The sequence below is a fragment of the Erinaceus europaeus genome, chromosome 16, assembly GCF_950295315.1.
Source record: "Erinaceus europaeus chromosome 16, mEriEur2.1, whole genome shotgun sequence".
Taxonomy (NCBI): Eukaryota; Metazoa; Chordata; class Mammalia; order Eulipotyphla; family Erinaceidae; genus Erinaceus; species Erinaceus europaeus.
Window position 1 is genome coordinate 44,835,979 of NC_080177.1, and position 21,593 is coordinate 44,857,571.

The 21,593-nt window shown below is 42.5% G+C and overlaps 1 protein-coding gene across 13 annotated transcripts in view; it reads left to right on the top strand.

Moving 5' to 3' along the window:
* The first annotated feature begins 7,463 nt into the window (after nt 1–7,463).
* NIN (ninein) overlaps nt 7,464–21,593 on the top strand; it is a 155,051-nt gene continuing 140,921 nt past the window's right edge. For 6 of the 13 annotated variants that reach the window (XM_060174986.1, XM_060174983.1, XM_060174985.1 and 3 more), the window contains exons 1-3: nt 7,521–7,599; nt 8,101–8,154; nt 17,633–17,836. In XM_060174986.1, the coding sequence (XP_060030969.1) occupies nt 17,654–17,836 (183 nt within the window). In that variant the 5' untranslated portion in view covers nt 7,521–7,599; nt 8,101–8,154; nt 17,633–17,653. Of the gene's footprint in view, nt 7,600–8,016; nt 8,187–17,632; nt 17,837–21,593 lie in introns of those variants that run through there. The other 7 variants (XM_060174987.1, XM_060174993.1, XM_060174989.1 and 4 more) reach the window with 5 other exon arrangements.

Here is a 21,593-nt window from a genome sequence, read left to right on the forward strand (position 1 = left end):
GTGTGTCTTTAACTAGTAAACTAGTTCTGCTACCCCTACAGAATTTTTTTTGGTCTCCAGGGTTATTTCTGGGGCTCAGTGCCTGCAGTGTGAATCCACTGCTCCTAGAGGCCATTTTTCCCCATTTTCTTGCCGTTATTATTATTAATGTTGTTATTGCTGCATAGGACAAAGACATCGAGAGAGGAGGGGGAGATAGAGAGGGGGAGAGAAAGATAGACACCTGCAAAACTGCTCAACTGCTTGTGAAGCGACACCCCAGCAGGTGGGGAGCTGGAAGCCCTAACTGGTATCCTTATGCCGGTCCTTGTGCTTCGCACTATGTGCGCTTAACCTGCAGGGCTGCTGCACTACGGCCCAACCTCCCACCGATAGAATTTTTTTTTTTAGATTTTTTAAAATATTCATTTCCTTTTTGTTGCCCTTGTTGTTTTTATTGTTGTTGTTATTGATGTCGTCGTTGTTGGACAGAACAGAGAGAAATGGAGAGAGGAGGGGAAGACAGAGAGGGAAAGAGAAAGACAAGACACCTGCCGACTTGCTTCACCGCCTGTGAAGCGACCCCCCTGCAGGTGGGGAGCTGGGGCCTTAATCTGGTCCTTGCGCTTAGTGCCACGTGCGCTTAACCGTTGTGCTAAACATAGAATTTTTAATTACACATATGGCTCACTTTTTTTTTTCTATTGAACAGAAAGAAGTCTTAAATTTGTGTTTCTACTGTGGTGGTTGTTGGAGGGAAGGAAAGTGGGGTGGATAAGTTGAAGGGTTCCTTTGGCAAAATGATACTGGAAATTTGGTGATGGGTATGATGAGTCTTATACACATACATAGGTGTGAAATCATACCCCTTAAATTTCACAATATTGTAAGTCAATTTAAATCAATTAAAAATTAAATGTTTCTGATTTCTGTTTCTTTTGTGGGTGCATCCAAATTCTAGAAAGTTTGAAAGTAGTCTTGCTTGGGAAAAATGTTACATAATTTTCCATTTGAAAGTCTAAAAAAAGTGACAGTTTCATATCTCATTGACTGAATGCAAGGGGGAAGAAATGTCATATTTCTTTTTTGAATATTTATTTATTCCCTTTTGTTGCCCTTGTTGTTTCTTTTTATTGTTGTAGTTACTATTGTTGTCGTCATTATTGGATAGAACAGAGAGAAATGGAAAGAGGAGGGGAAGACAGAGAGGGGGAGAGAAAGACACCTGCAGACCAGCCTCCTGAAATGTCATATTTCTTAAAGCAGAATTTCACTTTCTTTGAAGGAAGTTGTAGCATCACTCTTTCAGCTCTTACATTCTTTAGAATAGTAGAATATTTCCAGATTTCGGCTACATTAAAATAGCTAGTTCCAAAATAAAGGCCTGTCCCACGACCTATCCCCACCCCTATACACATACATGCAACATCTGTTCTCAGTGTGAGTCAAGTATTTGGAAAGCACCTAAATGCTCAACCCATGAGATCCAATAGGGGCATGTGCAGTAATTACTTCCTTATAGTCAAATAAAGAACAGTAGACTGAGACAGGTCCTCAAATGACTTAGGACTGATGATCATACAGAATGATCAGCTGAGACAAAATTCAGAGGCATGTAAAAGCAGAATAGAAGAAAGCTGGTGGTCTGGAATGATGAGGACACATACATGTGCAAATGTCAAGTAAGCTTTTGACTTTCAGGAAGGTGATCTTGGACCTGATATGAAAGCTTATGGACAGATGGAAGCCTACCTGGTCTATGCAGAGAGAGAGAGAGAGAGAGAGAGAGAGACACCTAACTTGAGAAGAATCTAGTTCCATCTCATATTATTATCCCCTTACTCTCTGTTGTGTTCATATTTTCACTTCCTCAGGGAAGAATGATACAATCTTCAGGGGCAAGAACCAAGACTTATATTTCCTTTGAATAATTTGTGGATTTTAGGGCTGTCTCAGGCACAAAACAGTTGCTCAGTGCTTGCTTAAAAAATAAATTATTCTTCATTCCTGTCTTCTTTTTTTTCATACATTTTAGAGGGGAAAATGTAGAAAGAATCTTACACTCCTGATGTTGTTCTTAGGGCAAACCAGTTTGCTTTCTGTCTCTTTTCCATGCTTTTCTTCTTTCCTCCTGGCATCTACTGGAATACCTAGTCTTTGACTTGCATGGCTGTAATTCTATTTTTTCTCTTCTTCCTCTCACCTTCCACTCTTTTTGGGTCTTGGGGAGATAATATCATTCCCTTTAGCAGATAGTCTCTAGATGGGAGCATATTTGACAAATTGCTTTAACCATTTGGCCATCTCTGGTTCAGTTCTGCAACTTACTGAAAATTGTTCTGATGGCTAGAGAAATAAGAAATACACCTATATACAGACATCCGGGAGGGTCTAAGAGTTACTACCCATATTGTTATGAGTGACAGAGGAGTTTTATAGTTGTTCTAGAAATAAGAAATAGGTTATACTCACTGTCACTTTGGGGAAGGGAAGAATGAGTTTGGTTAGAGCCCATAACATTTATTTTTTAGGAAAAAAAATAATAATGTAGATCTAAGGAAATTTACAGAGCTTAGGTTTTGCCTTTTTTACTCCAGTTTTTTTTGTTGTTGTTTTTTTTTCCTCCTCCAGGGTTATTGCTGGGCTCGGTGCCTGCACCATGAATCCACCGCTCCTGGAGGCCATTTTTTTCCCTCTTTTGTTGCCCTTGCTGTAGCTTCGTTGTGGTTATTATTATTGCCCTTGTTGACGCAATTCGTTGTTGGATAGGACAGAGAGAAATGGAGAGAGGAGGGGAAGATAGAGAAGGGGAGAGAAAGATAGACACCTGCAGATCTGCTTCACCGCCCGTGAAGCGACTCCCCTGCAGGTGGGGAGCCGGGGGCTGGAACCGGGATCCTTACGCCGGTCCCTGCGCTTAGCGCCACATGCGCTTAACCCACTGCGCCACCGCCCGACCCCCTTTACTCCAGTTTTAAGGAGATGTTTATCTTTCTTGACTCTAAAATTGTTACAAAATAATTTCAGGAAGAAACAAAGAAATGGATTACTCTTCAATTACTTTTTAGAAACTTAATTACTTATTCATAGTTTAACCAGAGCACAGCTCAGCTCTAGTTTATGATGATGCAAGGAATTAAACCAGGGACCCTAGAGCCTCAGGCATAAAATACTTTTGCATCACCATTATGCTATTTCCACAGCTCCCCCGCCACCTACTTTCTTTAACTTTAGAATCTTGATCATCTGAGAAAACTAGTCCAATTCTGAAGGATGTATCAGAAAGCTATGAAAAGATGTCATCTACAAACATTGTAAGAATTCTGAGCAGCTGAACAGGTTCTTTGTCAAGTGAGAGTTAATATCAGAGGCAGATAAAATGTCAGATTAGAGTGAGATGTGGTTTGTAAAGGGCACTGACACTGAATAAACATTTACCTTTTTTTTTTTCCATTTTCCCTTCTATTGTAGCTAATGTAACATTTGACCTTAGCTACTATTTCTACTGTTATCCTCCTTTTTATTTATTAAAGAAAAAGCTCAAGTGATAAGTTCTAAAGTGAATCTTGCATTCTTCCAATGACTCTAAGTCTGCATCAGGACTAACTTTGCAACCTAAATTGCAGGTATTTTGTCAAATGATCTTGTTAACAGAACTGTTAACAAGATCAACAGTTAACAGAACTGTTCTTGCAGGACTACAACATGAAGTAGCTAAGCTCCACACTTTTTCTTCCTTTGTAATGAAGTTAGAAGGCCTAAGTAATTTCCAGTTCTACTTCCCAGCATAGACCTCACCCCATTTATTCCTCTCAAGATAAAGAGTCTTGTGCTTCCCACACACACCCCTCAAATTTCACAACCCCACCAATTATGATCTTCCTCTGTGGGGAATGAATGCCATTTCTAACATCCTATGGCCCCAAGGTCTACTGCTATAAAATAATAAGCATTCCCATCCTTAAGGATTCTTGCAAGTTAAAGGAACAGATAACTAGTTAAGATGAGACTCCCATAGTGGATATTAGGTAAACAAAACCAAACCAATAAAAAAACAAACAAATAATTGTTTCACCCTTTTTTCTAAAAAAATTTTAATTAGTGATTTACTAATGTTTAACAATATTGTAAGATAACAGGGGCATAATTTCATACAGTTCCTACCACCAGAGTTCCCTATCCCATCCCCTCCATTGTAAAGTTCTCTATTTTTTATCCCTCTGGGAGTATGGACCTAAATACCTTATGGGGTGCAGAAGGTGGGAGGTCTGGCTTCTGTAACTGCTTCTCCACTGGACATGGGCACTGGCAGGAAGATTCATACCCCCAGGCTGTTTCTATCTTTCCCTAGTGGGGTAAGGCTCTGGAGAGGTGAGGTCCTGGAGCACGCTGGTGAGGTCTTCTGCCCAGAGAGGTCATGATGGAATCATAGTAGCATCTGAAATTTGGTGGCTGAAGGGCAGTAAGATATAAAACAGGACAAATTGTTTAATAAACAGGAACTCAAAGGTAGGAATAGAGCAGATGAAATTAGGAGTTCTATTCGGGGAATCCTAAAATTCCCAAACAGACCTCGAATAAATGGGCCAAACCTTGAATAAATTCCTCTCTCCATTGTTACTGGTCATCTCTATCAGGAACAACACAATAGACCCCTTTGTGGGCCCCCATAGGACCTTGCCCTCAACTTGGATCAACAACGGTAGGAATAAATAAGAATGTAGGGAGGATAAACAACATACTCTATGTTACACCTGAGGAAGATGAGTCCTGAAATTGGGGCAGCTTGGAATGTTCCTACTCATGACCACAGAATGTGAGTTCAGATCTACAGGGATGCAGAGGTCACATAGGCTCCTTCCTAAGCTGAGTATGGGCCCCAGACCAAATCAAATCGATGGAGTTTACAGTCAACAATATTTATACCCTTCCCCATATTAGGGAGCTACTCGCTTCCCTGACCCAGCTTTCTGGACCTTTTTTTAAAAAAATTAATTTATTTATTTATTTTTACCAGAGCACTGTTCAGCTCTGGTTTATGGTGGTTCAGGGGACTGAACCTGGGGCTTTGGAGTCTCAGCATGAGAGTCTCTTTGCATAACCATTATGCTATCTACCCCCACCCACTGGTCCTTTTTCCAGCCATGACATCATCTCCCCAGACAATAACTAGTATCCACCTGCATATCAGATTTCAGGCTCAGGGGAAAAAAGAACAAGAAAAAGAAAAAACTAGTATAGCCACAGGCGCTTTGGAATATAACTAAAATAAGCCTACTAGCTATATACAAAATGGAGGACCTCCCCAACTCTTCATCTGCACTATTCCAGCCTTTAGGTCCATGATTGGTCAATAATTTGTTTGGCTTTATATGTTAACTCTCTTTTCAGCCACCAGGTTCCAGATGCTAGCAGGATGCCGACCAGACTACCCTGGACAGACAACCAACCGCACCAATGTGTCCTGGAGCTCCACTTCCCCAGAGCCCTTCCCCACTAGGGAAAGAAAGAGACAGGCTGAGAGTATGGATCGACCTGTCAATGCCCATGTTCAGTGGGGAAGCAACTACAGAAGCCAGACCTTCCACCTTCTGCATCCCACAATGACCTTGGGTCCATACTCGCAGAGGGTTAAAAAATATGAAAGCTATCAGGGGAGGAGATGGAATATGGAGTTCTGGTGGTGGGAAGTGTGTGGAGTTGTACCCCTCTTATCCTATGGCTTAGTCAATGTTTCCTTTTTATAAATAAAAATTAAAAAAATAAATAAAATATTTAAAAGTATTCCTTCAAAAATAAAAAATATAAAAGAGATTAGGGGCTAAGCCTTTTTTCATTTCCTGTGAGTGTTATTCTTTTCTTTATGGTATGGCACCTATGTAAATGTTCTGATAACAAGTTAGCTAGTCACTTAACAACTTTCGTGTGTTATAAAGTGTTACTGGATTGAACAACCATGTGTAAAGTAATGAAAACAAGGTGGTGCATCTCAGGATGCTCACCGCAGAGTACTCAGTGTCTAGAAAGGAACATGAAACTTGGCCTTCAGGCACACTATGTTGGAAAAAAGAGAGAGAAAAGAGTTACGGTTCTAAGAAATGACAGATTTTAAGGAAAATGTTTATTTTGAAGTTAACTATAGTTTCACATTAACACATTGTGTAACTGGTACAATATTCCTACCAGGAACTTGACATTAATACAACTTTAAGGCCTTATTCAAATGTCACCAATTTTAGTTGCATTTCACTAATGTGAGTATATTTAGTTCTCTGCAATTTTACCGCATATGTGAACTGCTTTGGAATCCCAGCTCTGCCAAATACTGCCTGTGTGATCCTGAGCAAACCTCTTCACTTCTGCATGGCCCAGTTTCCTCTTTTATAAAACACATATAATAAGGTCTGCTTCCTGAAGGCAGTGTGAGAATTTGGGAAGCTTATTTCTAAATTTCCAGCACACTGGAATCTCAATAAATGCCAAGTTTTTTTTGTTTTTTTCCCCTGTCTTTCCTTGTTCTTTCAGGTAGCAAAGGAGAATTCTCCAGGGTGTGTATGTATTTTAGTAAATCTGGTAGTCTCTTCGTCAAAGTCCATATATTTAACCCTGTAGCCCAAAGGGGGAAACTGTGGATGTCCCCGCCTCATGAACTGGACTTGGAAAATCCTGTTTGCATCCAAATCAAAAGTATAGAGATGGAAGTAAGAAAGTGGAGAATTATGGGTAGAAGAGAGAGGCAATAAATATTGTGCAAACCTTGAACCAATAACTACACCAAGGAGTCACTGTCTTGCATGGCTAATGTTGGAGGGTCAGCTGTATACACTGAGTGTACCTGGGTGGCAATCTATAAGAATACCGCAGGCAGGTGGGGAAGGGCCCCACAAACTGGAGCATTCAGCCAAGTATAGGAAACTTTTGCTTTCTGAACCCCTCTTCCCAAGACAGCCAATGTCTGCTGGAGGACTGAGATATCCAAGGACACCTGCAGACCAGGGTATTAGAATCCCCACCAGAAGTTCCCGTTGATGGGAGTGAGGGGGCTTTCCTCCACATAGAGTGTGACCAGTCAGTGGCGCGTTCTGGGCAAGAGGCTGCGAATGTCCCTAGGCCTTTGGAAGGAAAGGGAGGCCAGCTGTCAGGGTAGACTGGGGCTAAGCCCTGCCGGGCAGCAACCTCAAAATTCTGGCCGCCTCCACTTGAGCCCCCGTGAGCCCTAGCGTTTCCAAGTTCAAATCTCCCAGGCGACCGCCCCAACGTGACGCAGCAGCCTAGTGGGGACCGGCTCCTTGGCGCTGCGACAACCCAGGCGGCCACCACGAAGTCCCTGTCCCGGACCTAGGGGAGGGGTAGGGGGAACCGACCCTCGGGGCCCGGGCGGTGCTCCGCGCTCCTCCCTCCGCAGCCCCAGGGCGCGGGCCTTGGAGGAGCCGCCCCCGACCGGCGTCGCCCTGGCTCCTCCTCCCAGCTCCGGCCTGGCCTTCCTCCCTGGCGCCCAGAGCTCCGGGTGGCCGCGGCGGAGCCTGGAGACGATCGCTGGGCGCGGCATCCTGCCAGCTCTGCGTGCGCCCGCGGTTATGGTCCCCGCGGCGGCGCCGGGCGCCTGAGTCCCGGGACGCGGTAAGCGAGCGAGGAGCCCGCTCCTGGCGCCCCCTTCCCGCGGCCTTGGGGGTGCGGGCAGGCCTCGCGCTGCCCCCGCGCCGTCGGCGAGGTCCCGAGCGCTCGGAGCGGACCCCGCACCGGAACCGCGGGGGCTTCCTCCGCGGGGCAGCGGCCTTGTCTGGGCGCAGGGGGCCGAGTGTCCGGGTGGTCCAGCGGCCGGCGCGGCCGGGGCGCTCCGGGGAGATCGGGCGGGGAGGGGGCAGCTTCAGAGGCTAGAGGAAGGGCCGCCCTCTCCTAGCGGCGCGGCTGTGGAGCGGACAGGGGCGGGAGGATGCGCGGCTGCCCTGGGCCCCTGGGAGCCGTGCTTTTGTGCCGGCCGGCCTCTTACATATGGAAATGACGCGGGCGCGGGTCTCTCTGCGCGTTCTTTTGAAGGACGCCGGTCGGGAGCCGTGGCGCGGGCTGCGAAGTATTGTCCGGCTTCTGGAGCCCTAACAAAGCTGCGCCCTTGCTTTGCAGAGCGCCGGAGGCTGGCGGCTGGCTGTGCGGACACAACCGAGAGGTCGACCGAAGGTAGGCGAGGACGGCGGAGCCCGGGAGAGCAGGTGCTGCTCGGGGACACAAGAGGGTGTCTGGGTTTTCCGGGGGGTGGCGATGGGCAGGCGGGTCGGGGACGCCTCTGCATCAGCGGTTGTCTGGGAGCTGGGCAGAGCGCCCGCCCAGCGGCCGCACCTTCGTGTCCCTGCGGGCATGCCCGCACAGCCAGGTCTGGACACCACGGCCACCCGCGTAGTCCCCGCCCACAGCCTCCAGTTGAAAGCGGGTTCAAAAGCGGATTTGAGTTGGGGGTCGAGGGTGGTGGTTCTGATACTTGGGCCACTCTGTCTGAGTTGCCGAGAGGTCTTTGGAAAATCAGAGAGTGGGAGACGTTATTGGGCTCAGTGTAGAAAGACATTCCCAGAGCAGTGGCTAAGAAAGGGGGAAAGCAAAATGACACATGGTGCATTTCCTTGACCAGAGGACTGGAAGTGAGGAAGGATGTAGTGTTGTAAGAACTTCCAGGGACTGAACTTTAAGCAGCTGCTAAACCGGCCCCTGACAAAAAGGACAAAGGTGTTGGAAACAGTTTACTACTGAAAGCTCTTTCTGAAGTTGAAAGAGATAGGAGATAGGAAGAGGCATTTTCTTCGGCCCTTGCAAGCCCAGAATTGGGGTGTGATAAAATGAAAACTGCAGAGATAGTTCTACGATATACTTTGTTTCTGGATTTCTTAATGATCGTGAGATCTTGCGATTTCATTACTTGATTAGGGCAGACTAACTAGGACGGATTCCTCACATGGTGAGGAATCCCGAGATGGACTTTTGTACTTAGGAATTTATGAATCCAAACCCGATTTTGTCTTCTGTGACTGATTTGGTAGCATTTTAGGGTTCGAGTAAAGCCTATCATAGGACGTGGGCTAAGCTTCTGAGGTTATGGATGATTTCTTCTTTGAACTCTTAAATATGTTGGCACAAATTTATATTTATATCTCTTTACTTTTTTAGTTTTCAAAGAAAAGTATTTGTTTTTTTCTTTCTTTTCTGTTAGCTTAATTTCATTTTGCTTTCTCTAGCTATATTGTCTTCTGGCTATCACATTGGTAGCTGAACTGAAATATTGGTAGATCTTTCTCTAGGGTTGTGAAAATTTCAGACTGTGTGTAAAAGCACAGGCTGGGCGGTAGCGCAGCGGGTTAAGCGCATATGACTCAAAGCTCAAGGGCCAGTTTAAGGATCCTGGTTCGAGCCCCCAGCTCCCCACCTGCAGGGGGCCACTTCACAGTCTTTCTCTTCTCTGTCTTCCCCTCCTCTCTCCATTTTTCTCTGTCCTACCCCATAACAACAGCTATCACAACAATAACAATAACAACTACAACATGTGCAACAACAAGGGCAACAAAGTGGGGGAAATAGCCTCCAGGAGCAGTGGACTCTTAGTGCAGGCACCAAGCCCCAGCGATAACCCTGGAGGGGGAAAAAATGCACAGGTTAGCTAAAAAGCCAGCTTGTTGTAGTCCCTTCAGCTGTCATCAGTGTCCTTACAGAGCTGAAGTGCTGGCAGGTTTGTTTGCAGATATGTTTTCTTTCTACTTGTTTTCTAGCGATTCTGTAGACAAAAGCATTCAGAACCACAAGGCAGATAAAGGGTAGAACTGGAGGAAGCCCCAAATGTTTGACATCAGCACAGATAATGCCAAAGTAGGCAAAGGGGGCAAGGAAAAAGAAGCCATCATAGACACTATCTTTACATGAAAATGTCAGGGATCAGTCATTTTAATAGGCACATACATAGAATGGCATGGTTTCCTTTTTATTGTTTCTTTTTTCATCAAAAGATGTTAACTGCTATAGAAGACTAGGGCTCCAATGAATTCTGAACAACAAATTTTTATTTAATACATTGACAACAGTCTTATCTAAAGTCAAATGTTGTTCACATAGTTTTTTTTTAAATGTCACTGTAAATGACTTTCTAAACTAACATTTTACCAAGCTCAGTGTTTCCATTTTATGTTGATAGTGAAAATACAGTTTATCACTCTTCCATAGATAAATCATTGGTATGTCTAGTCAGAGAATTTTAGAGGGATTCTAGCACTCTCAAGGCTTTGCAGGAGCTTGTTTTTTTTTTTTTTTTTTTTTTCCCTTCAGGGTTACCTCTGGAGCTTGGTGCCTGCCCTACAAATCCATTGCTCCTGGAGGCTATTTTTTCCCTTTTGTTGCCTTTGTTGTTTATCTATTTATCATTGTTTTTGTTATTGGATAGGACAGAGAGGAATGAAGAGATGAGAGGAAGAGGGGGAAAAAAGATAAGACACCTGCAGACCTGCTTCACCACTTGTGAAGCGACCCCACTGCAGGTGGGGAGCCAGGGGCTCAAACTAGGATCCTTAAGCTGGTCCTTGCGCTTTGCGCCATGTGCGCTTAACCCTCTGTGTTACCTACGAGCCCCCAGGAGCTTTATTTCTATAAACATTAATTTACTTGTATACCAATAAATTATGTGGCTTGAATTCTGGCTATTGAATTTACATCGCTTGGTCAGGGTCTTTGGAGAGACTTCCTGAAGTTGGCAAAAAAAAAAAAAGTGATATTTTTACCCTAATTACAAAGAAAATAGAACTCAAAAAAAAGATTATGGAATTATGCAATGAGCAATTTTTAAATTAAGTCACTTGATTAAATTTACATTAGCTCAAGTCTTTGGATGGGAAAATTACAAAGTAATTATATTCTCACTTTAAAAAGAAATTGGAGAATATTGTGTATAGCTGTGAGAAGGAAAGCTTTTCAATAATACTCCAGGGAACTGAATTCATAGCTGCAGGCATTCAAAATTAGTCTGAGGCAATACAACTCAAGAAGAGAAAGTTGTTTAAAGCAGTCCTTTTTAAGAAAGTAATAAGCATGCAGTTCTGTTTTCTACTTCAATAATTTTGCTTAGTCGCTGATTATGAGTTATTGAGTCTACAATGTGTCAAGGTAATTTTAGCCCTCTAGCCACCCTAAGTTACCTACTTGATTAGGCAGTCCACCTAACTATTAGATTTAACAGAACTCGGGTTTGCTGCATCATTCTGGATCATAAAATACTAGGCTTATTTATATTTTTTAATGTTGAGTAGATGATCCGTAGTTAGGTTTTATAGTATAATTAGTGCAATGATTGATTTCTTTCAAATTCTGTTAATGTGACATTTTCCCTTTCAGTGGCATTTAAGCTACTGTGCTGTATTTTTATAGCAAGTTTTGTTTTCAGTGAGACTGTTGTGTTTTTGATGTCCAGCTAGAAGCTGTCTTAGGGTAATCACTTTTGCTGAGCTGCAATTCTGGGCAGAAAAAAAATGTTATAAAGGCATATAAATTGGGCTCACTGTCACTTCTACTAGGCACTTTCTAAATTTGATTTGATTCTTGTCACAGTTTTGTTTTATACTGAATTTAGTTCAAAATGATAAGCCTGGAACCATTTGCAGCAAATTAGAGTGTTTGCAGGAAGGAGAAAGGGGGAAAAATGCTTTAGTTTGATAATTGGCATTAGGAGCCACTGACTTGCCGAGCAGTGGAAAGCTAAAGGCATGAATGAAAATCTCTGCCAAAGCAGGGTTTATCCATGTTTACCACTTTAGTTATAAAGTAACTAAATTAGTCACTTGGTGTTCAATGCCTGGTCTGTGGACCCCCAACAGCTTTATCTGAATATAGATCCAAAAGCATCTATTATGATATCCAAGGAAAGCAGCTAAACTGAGAGCAGCATCAGACATTCCATGTAGCTGTTCAGCTGCTGGACCATCTGGAGGGGAAATAAAAGGCCTAGGGTAGGGACTCTGGCATTGTGCTCATTTATTATTTGATTTTCCCTTGCCAGACTTTGTCCCCTTTTCAGTCCCTCAGGCCCAAAACAGACTTTAGTTAGCATGTCATTCTTATAAGCTCCTTTCTATATTTTGCATGTGGAAAGTTCATAAGTTCACATATCTCCTTCCTGCTGACCTTATGTTGGGAACTTCATTATTCCAAGCTGCACCTCCACTTTACTCTTGCCCAGTCCCAGTTGGCAATGTAACTGTATCAGCCCAGCTTATAAAGATGTGTGCATGGTGCAGACCTGTAATGATCAACTCTATTAAGGTCTGCACATTTTGGCAACCTTGTTTTTAATTACTTGGAAGGAAAAACTCTCTGAATACTCCGTTATGGGTGGTTGCTGGGTGGTAAATGTTTTGATTAATGTCTCTGTGCATCTGCCTCTTATTTTACCATCCTTAGTTAGGACTCCAAAATTTTGCCCACACTGCCTCTTTCATTCCAGAGGCGTTGTAATGGCAATTAAATTGGGAAGGGAGATGGCCAGAAGAGGCACAGATTCATGGTAGGTTTTATAAAAGTGGAATTTTTCTTTGTAACTTAAAGAAGGATTTATCACTGAAAATCTAACTTTTACTGCAGCACCCCAGGCAGCCTTGTCAGATAGAAGAGGGAGCAGACCCAGGTTTGAGCCCCCACCCAACTCTCCACCTGTGGGAGGATGTTTCATGACATATGAAGCAGGTCTACAGGTATCTATCTTGCTCTCCTCTTTTCCCCTCCCAACTTCTCTCTGTTCTACCTAATAAAATAGAAGAGAAAGGAAGGAAGGAAGGAGGGAGAGGGGGGAGGAAGGAAGGAAAACAAAAAAAGAGGGGCTGGGTCATAGCACAGCAGAGTAGGACCGGCACAAGGATCCTGGTTGAGCCCCTAGTTCCCCACCTGCAGGGGGGTCGATTCGCAAGCGGTGAAGCAGGTCTGCAGGTGTCTTTCTTACCCCCTCTCTGTCTTCCCCTCCTCTCTCTCAGTTTCTCTCTGTCCTATCCAACAACAACAGCAGCAGCAGTAACAACAGTGACAGTAACAACAAAAATGGAGAAAAATGGCCTCCAGGAGCAGTGGATTTGTAGTGTAGGCACTGAGACCAAGCAACAAACAACCCTGTAAGCAAAAAAAAAAAAAAAAAAAAAAAAAGGAGAAGAAGAAAAAGAAAAAATTGTTACTGGGGCAGTAAAGTCTTGGTGCCATAGCACCAGCACCAAAGCACCAGACCCCCAACGATAACCCTGGTGGTGAGGGGAAAAAAAAAGAGGAGCAGGTTCTGCAAAGGAAATCAATAGATGAATGACGTTGTAGGCTAAGATGGCAGAACTCCACGAAGTAGCAACATGTAAAGGCCTGCAGAGAAGTTGAGTCAGCAAATGAAATGGCAAGTAGCAGCCAGAGGAGACAAAAGGAGAAAACTGATAGAAGGATTGAGAAATAAGACTTTCAAGGAGAATAAAGTGTTTGGTGGTATCAATTAACAGATCTAGGAATCTCAAAACATCAGGAATGGGTACATTGAATTTGAGGATGGGGCATCATCAGTGACCTTTATTAAACAACAGTGGAGTATTTGAAACCTTATGACAATGGGTGAATTAGCATTAGAAAAAAGATATCATCACACCAGTGCTTCTAGGAACTTTACCTCACCAGAGCCCTTCTCCGCTAAGGAAAGATAGAAACAGGCTAGGGGTATGGATTGACCTGCCATGGCCCTTGTCCAGCAGAGAAGCAATTATAGAAGCCAGAACTCCCACCTTCTGCACCCCAAAAAAGAACTTTGGTCCATGCTCTCAGAGGGGTAAACAATAGGGGAAGTAAACCAGAGGACTGTACCCCTCATTCCACTAGGACCTGAATCATTTGTCACTAGGAATTTTTTTTTTATTAGTGATTTAAATGATCAACAAGATTGTGGGATAATAGGAATACAATTTCACACAATTTAGGAATCTTGTTTTTATTGCCATCAGTGAAAGAGAAGCAAGTCTGGAAAACACCAAAGTAAGCCAGACACAGTTTCAGTTATCTGAGAAAGAAAAGAGAAAAAATGAAAGACACTTGGAAGTAGTAATAGGTGTAGCAGTGAACTAGAAAGGAAGTGAAGACAGGATCATTGGAAAAATTGGATATATATATCCAGTTCATATTCGTGACCTTGGGAGAACTACAGTTTCCAGTGGAGAGAATGAGACACAGAACTTTAGTGATGGGGTTATACCCCTATTATCTTATAGTTTTATAAATCAATATTAAATCACTAATTTAAAAAAAGAATTGGACACAAAAGAAAAAAGACCATTGAATTCTCATGAGAAGGTTGACAAGGTAGAGAAGAGTTACATGTCAGTCCCCACCTGGAGGGAGCTTCATGAGTGGCTAAGACGCCGTGGGTGTCTTTCGTCCTCCCTTTCTACCTCACTATCCCCTTTCAGTTTCTCTTTAGAATAGACAAATACTTTTTTTTTTAAAGAATAGGTGGAGCATCGCACTTGCAAGGAGATATAAGAGAAATAGAAGTTGAGGGCCTTACCCTTAAAAATTCTGCCAAATAGGAAGAAAAAAATTCTTGCACATGAAATTACTGATGAACATTTGGAGAATAATGTTAACCATGAAAAGCAAGTTCTATGCCAGAAGAATGCTGACAACTTGTCACCATATGTAACATCTTCATTTGTTTCCACATGACTATTCTGAAGGAAGGAGATTGTTTTCCCTCTTTAGTCAAAAGAATATTTTCCTAAGCAAAGTGACTTAGCTAGGAGGGAGAAGAAATAAAATATAAGAAAGGAAAACTGCTATATAATAAAAAAGTTTGGTTTAGTGAAAATCCATTGACCTCCCAAATAGCATGGTATGGTATAGTTTCTCAGATTCAAGGCCATGAATAAAACCAGAACTGCTTAAGACACTGAAGAGTTTTTATGACTCTCTTGCATTGGTTTAGATGTATAAGTAAAGCTAATATATTAATTTACTTTTTAATTTTTACTTATGTACTTACTATTGGATAGAGACAGCGAGGAATTGAGAGGGGAGGGGAAAATAGAGAAGGAGAAGGGACAGGTGGTGGTGCACCTGGTTGAGTGCACATGTTACAATACATAAGGACCCAGGTTCAAGCCCCCAGTCCCTACCTGCAGAGAGAAATCTTTCCAAGTGGTGAAGCAGGGCTGCAGGTATCTCTGTCTTTCTTCCTCTCTATCACCACCTTCTCTCTTGATTTCTGGCTGTCTTTATCCAATAAATAAAAATAACATTAATTTAAAAAATTTTAAAAAAAATGAAGAGAGAGACAGGGAGATACCTGCGGTCCTGCTTCATCACTCGTGAAGGTTTCCCCCTGCAGGTGGGGACTAGGGGCTTGAATCTGGGTCCTTGTACACTGTAATGTGAGAGCTTAACCAGGTGTGCCACCCCCTGGCCTCACCAGGGGAAGTGTTAGACTTCTTTTATGTTGAATTTTTTTAAATATGTAAAAGCAAGCAGAAACAGAATAAATAGTCTGGCTTTTGTGAAATTGGTCAGATTATAGTCTGGGGGACTGTATCACAAAGTGTACCTTAGAGTTAGGGCAACCCTAAAATTCCCAGAGCATCTTGGGGACTCTTAGCAGCTCTTAATTGATGATTTACTGGTAGTTTTTAAGTGAATTTCATTAGCAAACCTTGGCCTTATCTAAACCCTTTGGTGGCATTGCTTAATACCTTGATGTTTCTTTGCTGATGCTTCAATGTTTATGTAGCACTCTCAACCTATTTTGCAAACATTTACATGGTGATTAGTTAACCCAATAGACAACCCTGGGAAGGCAGCCAGAGTCAACAACACCTTAGTAATAGAAAAATCTGGTAATTAGGAGAAGAGACCTTCTAATACCAGGACCCTGAACCCAGTCAGTTCCACTTCATTTTAATGAGTACTCCTAGTAAAAATTGAGATATGTAGTTGAGATCTTTGAATCCATTTTCTGAGATCACCTGCCTCCTCTAAAGCTCTTGGGATATCATGGCTCTGTTTTTGTTATGCTTTGAGCAGTTGCCTATATGGAAAGAAAGACAACAGCCTAGAACAGCACTAATTTCTTGTGTAATTCTTCCTTATTTTCTACCCTGGATGCACTCAACATCTTAACTTATGTGTTTCATGTGCTTTACAAAGACCACCTCTAAATCAGAGTTTTCTAACCCAGGGCTTGGTTTAGTTAAAAGAGCTGCTTTTAATGGGAGAATGGTGATTGCCAAGGGTCTGGGAGAAGGGGAAATAGTGAGTTACTGTGCAGTGGATGTAGAAATTCAGTCATGCAAGTTCTGGAGAGCTGTTGTATATATTGCAATGATAGTGTTCTGTGCACTTAAAACTTTGCTTTTGCTAATGGAATAAATTTCATGTTTTTTTTTTTTTTTACCACAACAAAAATTATACTGGCAAAATAAATATTCAAATTTTAAGGTACCAGTTTTTGTTTGTTTTTTAATAAACAAGGGGTCTTGTTTGACTTGGCTGAAGTCAGCATCTCAAAGGTTATGTGTCATGTTTGACTTCCATTGCATCATGGTGAAGGCACCTGCAGTCATGTTTCTGACTTTCACTGGATGATCCAACACATAAATATGAATCATTGTGCAAATGGAACAAAGCAAAACATATTTCTTTTTTAAAGAATTACCCAGAATTTTTTAATGTATGCTTTTAGCAAAATTGATTCCAGGAACATTGATGAATCCATATCTTTCCTGGTCTCATGGATGGTGGAAAAATGCAAGGCCAGGGGCCAGGGATGGGTAGGAGAGCTGGAAGGCAGATAAAAGAGTGTACAGAAATGAGATGGTCAAGATAGTAGAGCATCCTCCATGTGATTCATATGGCCTCACCCTCAGAAAGCTTGGAGTCATGTTTTTCCTTTGCTCTAAGCAACTAAGCATTACCTAAAACTCCCTGGGAGTAAAGTGAGCTCCAGGGAATATCCTTCCTGTCACACCTTATGTAATTGCACCAGTGAAGCTAATTGAGTAGCTTTTTGAGGGATGAGTATAAGAAGCACTTGTCCTCATGTAAACAAGAAGGTTTTGTGTCAGACATGTTCATCCAGGGCCTCTTGCAGCAAATCTCTTGTCTGACTGTGAGGGAGGCCATCCAGCTAAATGAAGACAAATTAAACAGCTCAGCCTCACTTGCAAATTGCAGTATCTGTGCCTATATGGAAACTTTCCCACTGTAGCTTGTTGAAAGCAACTAGCAATTTATTCATCTGAAAGGACTGCATGTCAGAAGTGGCCTTGTCTCTTCTGTAAGACTGGAGAGCTGTTGTATATATTAATGGGCTGAAAGAGAGAACTTCTGTCAGTCTTGAGGACACTGTAGGGGGAGGGAGAAATCTTTTCTTTTTTACTCTCATTCTGGTCACATCACCCCACTGCAGTTGACCTTGTGGATGTGCTTTGGTAAGAGGACATGTGAGCTTCATTGGCCATGTGGTCTTGCTGGGGATGTGCCATGTTACTTCTCTTGCTGGTCCTTCTGACCTCCAGTACTAAGGGACCAGGACATACAGTAGTCCCAAAGAACTGGCAAGGGTTGGGGTAAGTAATAGGACTCTGGGGGTTATTGCCACAACATGTCCTTGTCTCTCTGTTCTGCACAGGTGAGCACCGTGGGCTATGGGATGGATGAGGTGGAGCAGGACCAGCATGAGGCCCGACTCAAGGAGCTGTTTGACAGTTTTGACACAACGGGTATGGGATCTCTGGGCCTGGAAGAACTCACCGACCTTTGTCACATGTTAAGCTTGGAGGAGGTGGGCCCAGTGTTGCAAGAGACGCTGCTTCAGGACAATCTATTGGGCAGGGTAAGACCCGAGGAAGAAGAATCTAAGAGGGAAGTTGGGTGCGTTTCCTGTCCTGTGGTCTGTGGAGGTGGAGCAAACCACATGTATTGCAGCTTGTTTCTAACATCCTGGCTGTGTTTGACCTTAGATGTTAGCCTGATAAACAGAAACAGATGTAATGGGCATGACATAAAAGTGCAGTCTGCTCAGGTGACAGGGACCTTCTTCAGTTTGTACTCCAGAACAAAGGCATGCAGTCAGTATCTTGTTTTCCAGCTCTGTTCTTTGCAGATCCCTTTATGGACTCCATATTTATCATTGAGACAAAGGGAGGGAAATAAATACCGTAAGAAAAACTGCCATTTGCAATAAAAGCAGATTGCTGTTATGACTTTGATTCCCAATAAAGCAATTTCTTGTGAGGATTTTTTCTCAGGCGAAGTATTAATTAAACCTTTCACCCAGGAAATAAGACAGGAAGGTAAGTAAATACAGTGCAGATTCATTTAACCCATTCATTCAACCCAGCATGACTTGCTTCCAGTAGGCATGTTTGTGTGTACAGATGTTAACATCTATAAGTGAAAACAAATAACCATGTTCCTCTACAGGTGTGTAATGGGTGAGGAAACCTCCCCCCCCCCTTTTTTTCTTTTTATATTAGTGAGAAGGATGTTGGATCTGTTACCACATGATATTGCCTTCAGTTCTCTTAATTATAATTAAGTACATCATTTGTATGACTTTGAGATGAATCTTGCTATTGATTTTTGGAGAGAATGGGAGGGGAGAATGGGCAATACTTTTTGTGCTCAGTTACTGTGCTTGCTGACACTTAGTAGACCATGATTTTTACCATATGGTGTAAATTGAAGCAATGATGATGCTCAACTTTATTCCCATAGCTGAACTTCTTTTTTCTATATTTCATTTTCATTGTGTGTTAGCTGTCAGGCTGGGTATGCAACCTCAGATAGAGTATAATGTGTCTGTTCTCTGTGATATGAGACAGACAGAAGTAGTGATCATCCTGAAATTAATTTTCTCAGGTGCTTGGCACCATCAGTGTGATATTTAACAAGGCTCACACTCAAGGGAAGAAAAGGTGAGCTTTTCTTCTTCAAAGCTGGAGTCACTCTGGGTAGTCACTGTGGGAACATTAGCGAGCTAGCTGCTTGTGAATATATGCAGTCCCTGAAAAATGCTAAAAATCCTACTTTGAAAACAATAGGAATGGGAGCTTGAGGGATTAAGTCATTTGTTCTTCATAATGCAATGTATTCAGGTGTTTTCTGGATCTTATTCACTGTGGGGAGCCAGAAGAGTAGTAGCTTCCACTATAATCCTTTGAGATCTCAGCCTTCTGGTGTTTAAAAAGTAGTATCAGAGTGGGTCTGTTTTAATGCTTCCTGAATTATGAGCAGACACACTACAACTTCAGGTTTCCTAGACAGGTTGTCTTAGAGGCAGTGTAAATCTGCACCCTTCAGTTGTAAACAGATTGTACCTTGAAACAGATTAACAGTTTGCTCTCCAGATGTTGCACATCTATCCCATCATCTGGCAGAATAATACAGGGAAGCAGTTATTGATTGATTTGTTAACAACTTGACAGCACCAGCCAGCTTTTTAGGCTTGCTATTTTCTTGTGAATAATGAATACCTAAGTGGTCTATAGTGTGATATTTACTTAGTAAGCCAGTGATAAAAGTTAAATAGAGATGGGTATATTGATTTCTTGAGGGAGGTCCCTGATGATTGTCTCGAGAACAAGGTTGCCATAAATTAATGCACGACTGTTAAATTTGCATTTTTTTATGAAACTGAATTACTCTTCTCAGATAATCACATAAACTTGACCATATGCTCTTAAGATAATCTATATAGTCTATAATTTTACATTCCAAAGGAAAAAAAATGCTTAGAACTTTTTTTTTTAATTTATAAAAAGGAAACACTGACAAAACTATAGGATAAAGGGGTACAACTCCACACAGTTCCCACCACCAGAACTCTATATCCCATCCCCTCCCTTGATAGCTTTCCTATTCTTTAATCCTCTGGGAGTATGGACCCAAGGTTATTGTGAGATGGAGAAGGTAGAAGGTCTGGCTTCTGTAATTGCTTCCCCGCTGAACATGGGCATTGACAGGTTGATCCATACTCCCAGCCTGTCTTTCTCTTCCCTAGTGGGGTGGGGCTCTGGGGAATCGGAGCTCCAGGACACATTGGTGGGGTTGTCTGTGCAGGGAAGTCTGGTTGGCATCATGCTAGCATCTGGAACTTGGTGGCTGAAAAGAGAGTTGACATATAAAGCCAAACAAGTTGTTGACTAATCATGAACCTAAAGGCTGGAGTAGTGCAGATGAAGAGTTGCGGGGGGGGGGGGGGGGGCGGTCTCCATTCTGTAGATAGCTAGTAGGCATATTTTAGTTATATTCCAAAGGGCTTGTGGCTATACTAGTTTTGTTGTTGTTGTTGTTGTTGTTGTTGTTTTCTTTTTTTCCCCTGAACCTGAAATCTGATATGCAGGTGGATCCTAGTTATTGTCTGGGGAAATGATGTCATGGCTGGAAAAAGGACCAGAAAGCTGGATCAGGGAAGAGAATAGCTCCCTAATATGGGGAAGGGGTATAAATATTGTTGACTGTAAACCCCATCAATTTGATCTGATCTAGGACCCATATTCAGCTTAGGAACCTATGTGACCTCTGCACCCCTGTAGATATGAACTCACACTCTGTGGTCATCAGTAGGAACATTCCAAGCTGCCCCAATATTAGGACTCATCTTCCTCAGGTGTAGCATAGAGTATGTTGTCCATCCTCCCTTCGCAGGATGGAACATTCTCTACCATTGTTGATCCAAATTGAGGGCAAGGTCCTATGGGGGTCCACAAAGGCGTCTGTTTTGTTCCTGATATAAATTACTGGTAACAATAAAGAGAGGGATTTATTTGAGGTCTAGGCCCATCATGTCTGTTTGGGAATTTTAGGACTCTGTGACGAGGGCCCCAGCTGATGGGGTGTCCTGATAGTTACTAAAGAGTCATCGTTAAAGTATGCCAGTCTCTTGCCCTTATTCAGCTTTTGCAGTCCTTGCTTTGATAAGAATAGCTTGGGAGTGAGTGAGGGAAGTATAATAGGAAATAGGTGAGGAGGGTATCTTAGTCTAAGTAGACACTATTTCATTAGGAACTTCATACTGACTCACTGTAGACTATTGTGTACTTTTGCTTTCAGGTATATATTTTGCCCTAATTTATGGATACATGTGAACATATGCCCTATCTCATGAGAATTGGTCTATATCTAGGTTTTTGAGACTTTGTTGGGAAGTGAACCACTTGTAATGGAATTAGAGAATCCTATGAAAGGAAAGGTCTCACCCAAGTAATGAGGCTGAAGGGTTGACATTCCATGCCTGATATCTCTGGACACAGTCTGAAGTGAAGCATACCGAGGTGGTACTTGTTGCATTGATTAGGCTGGGATCAGCAGATGCAATATCATTTGGTATGAATTGAAAGAAGCATGCAGAAAAGTGAGCCCCACACTAGAGGTTCCAGGACTGGGGAAATATAGGCTCCATAGAGAAAGCAGGAGGTTCCTGCTGTCTTAGGGTTTAAGAAGGCAATAGATAGTTATTGCTAAAATCATATTATTTGGCAATTGGATTAACTTTGAAAAATCCCTTTGTTAGGATTGGCTGTATCATACACAACATCACCATAATTTATGTCCTATGACATTATTTGTATATAGCTGTGTCATTGGTT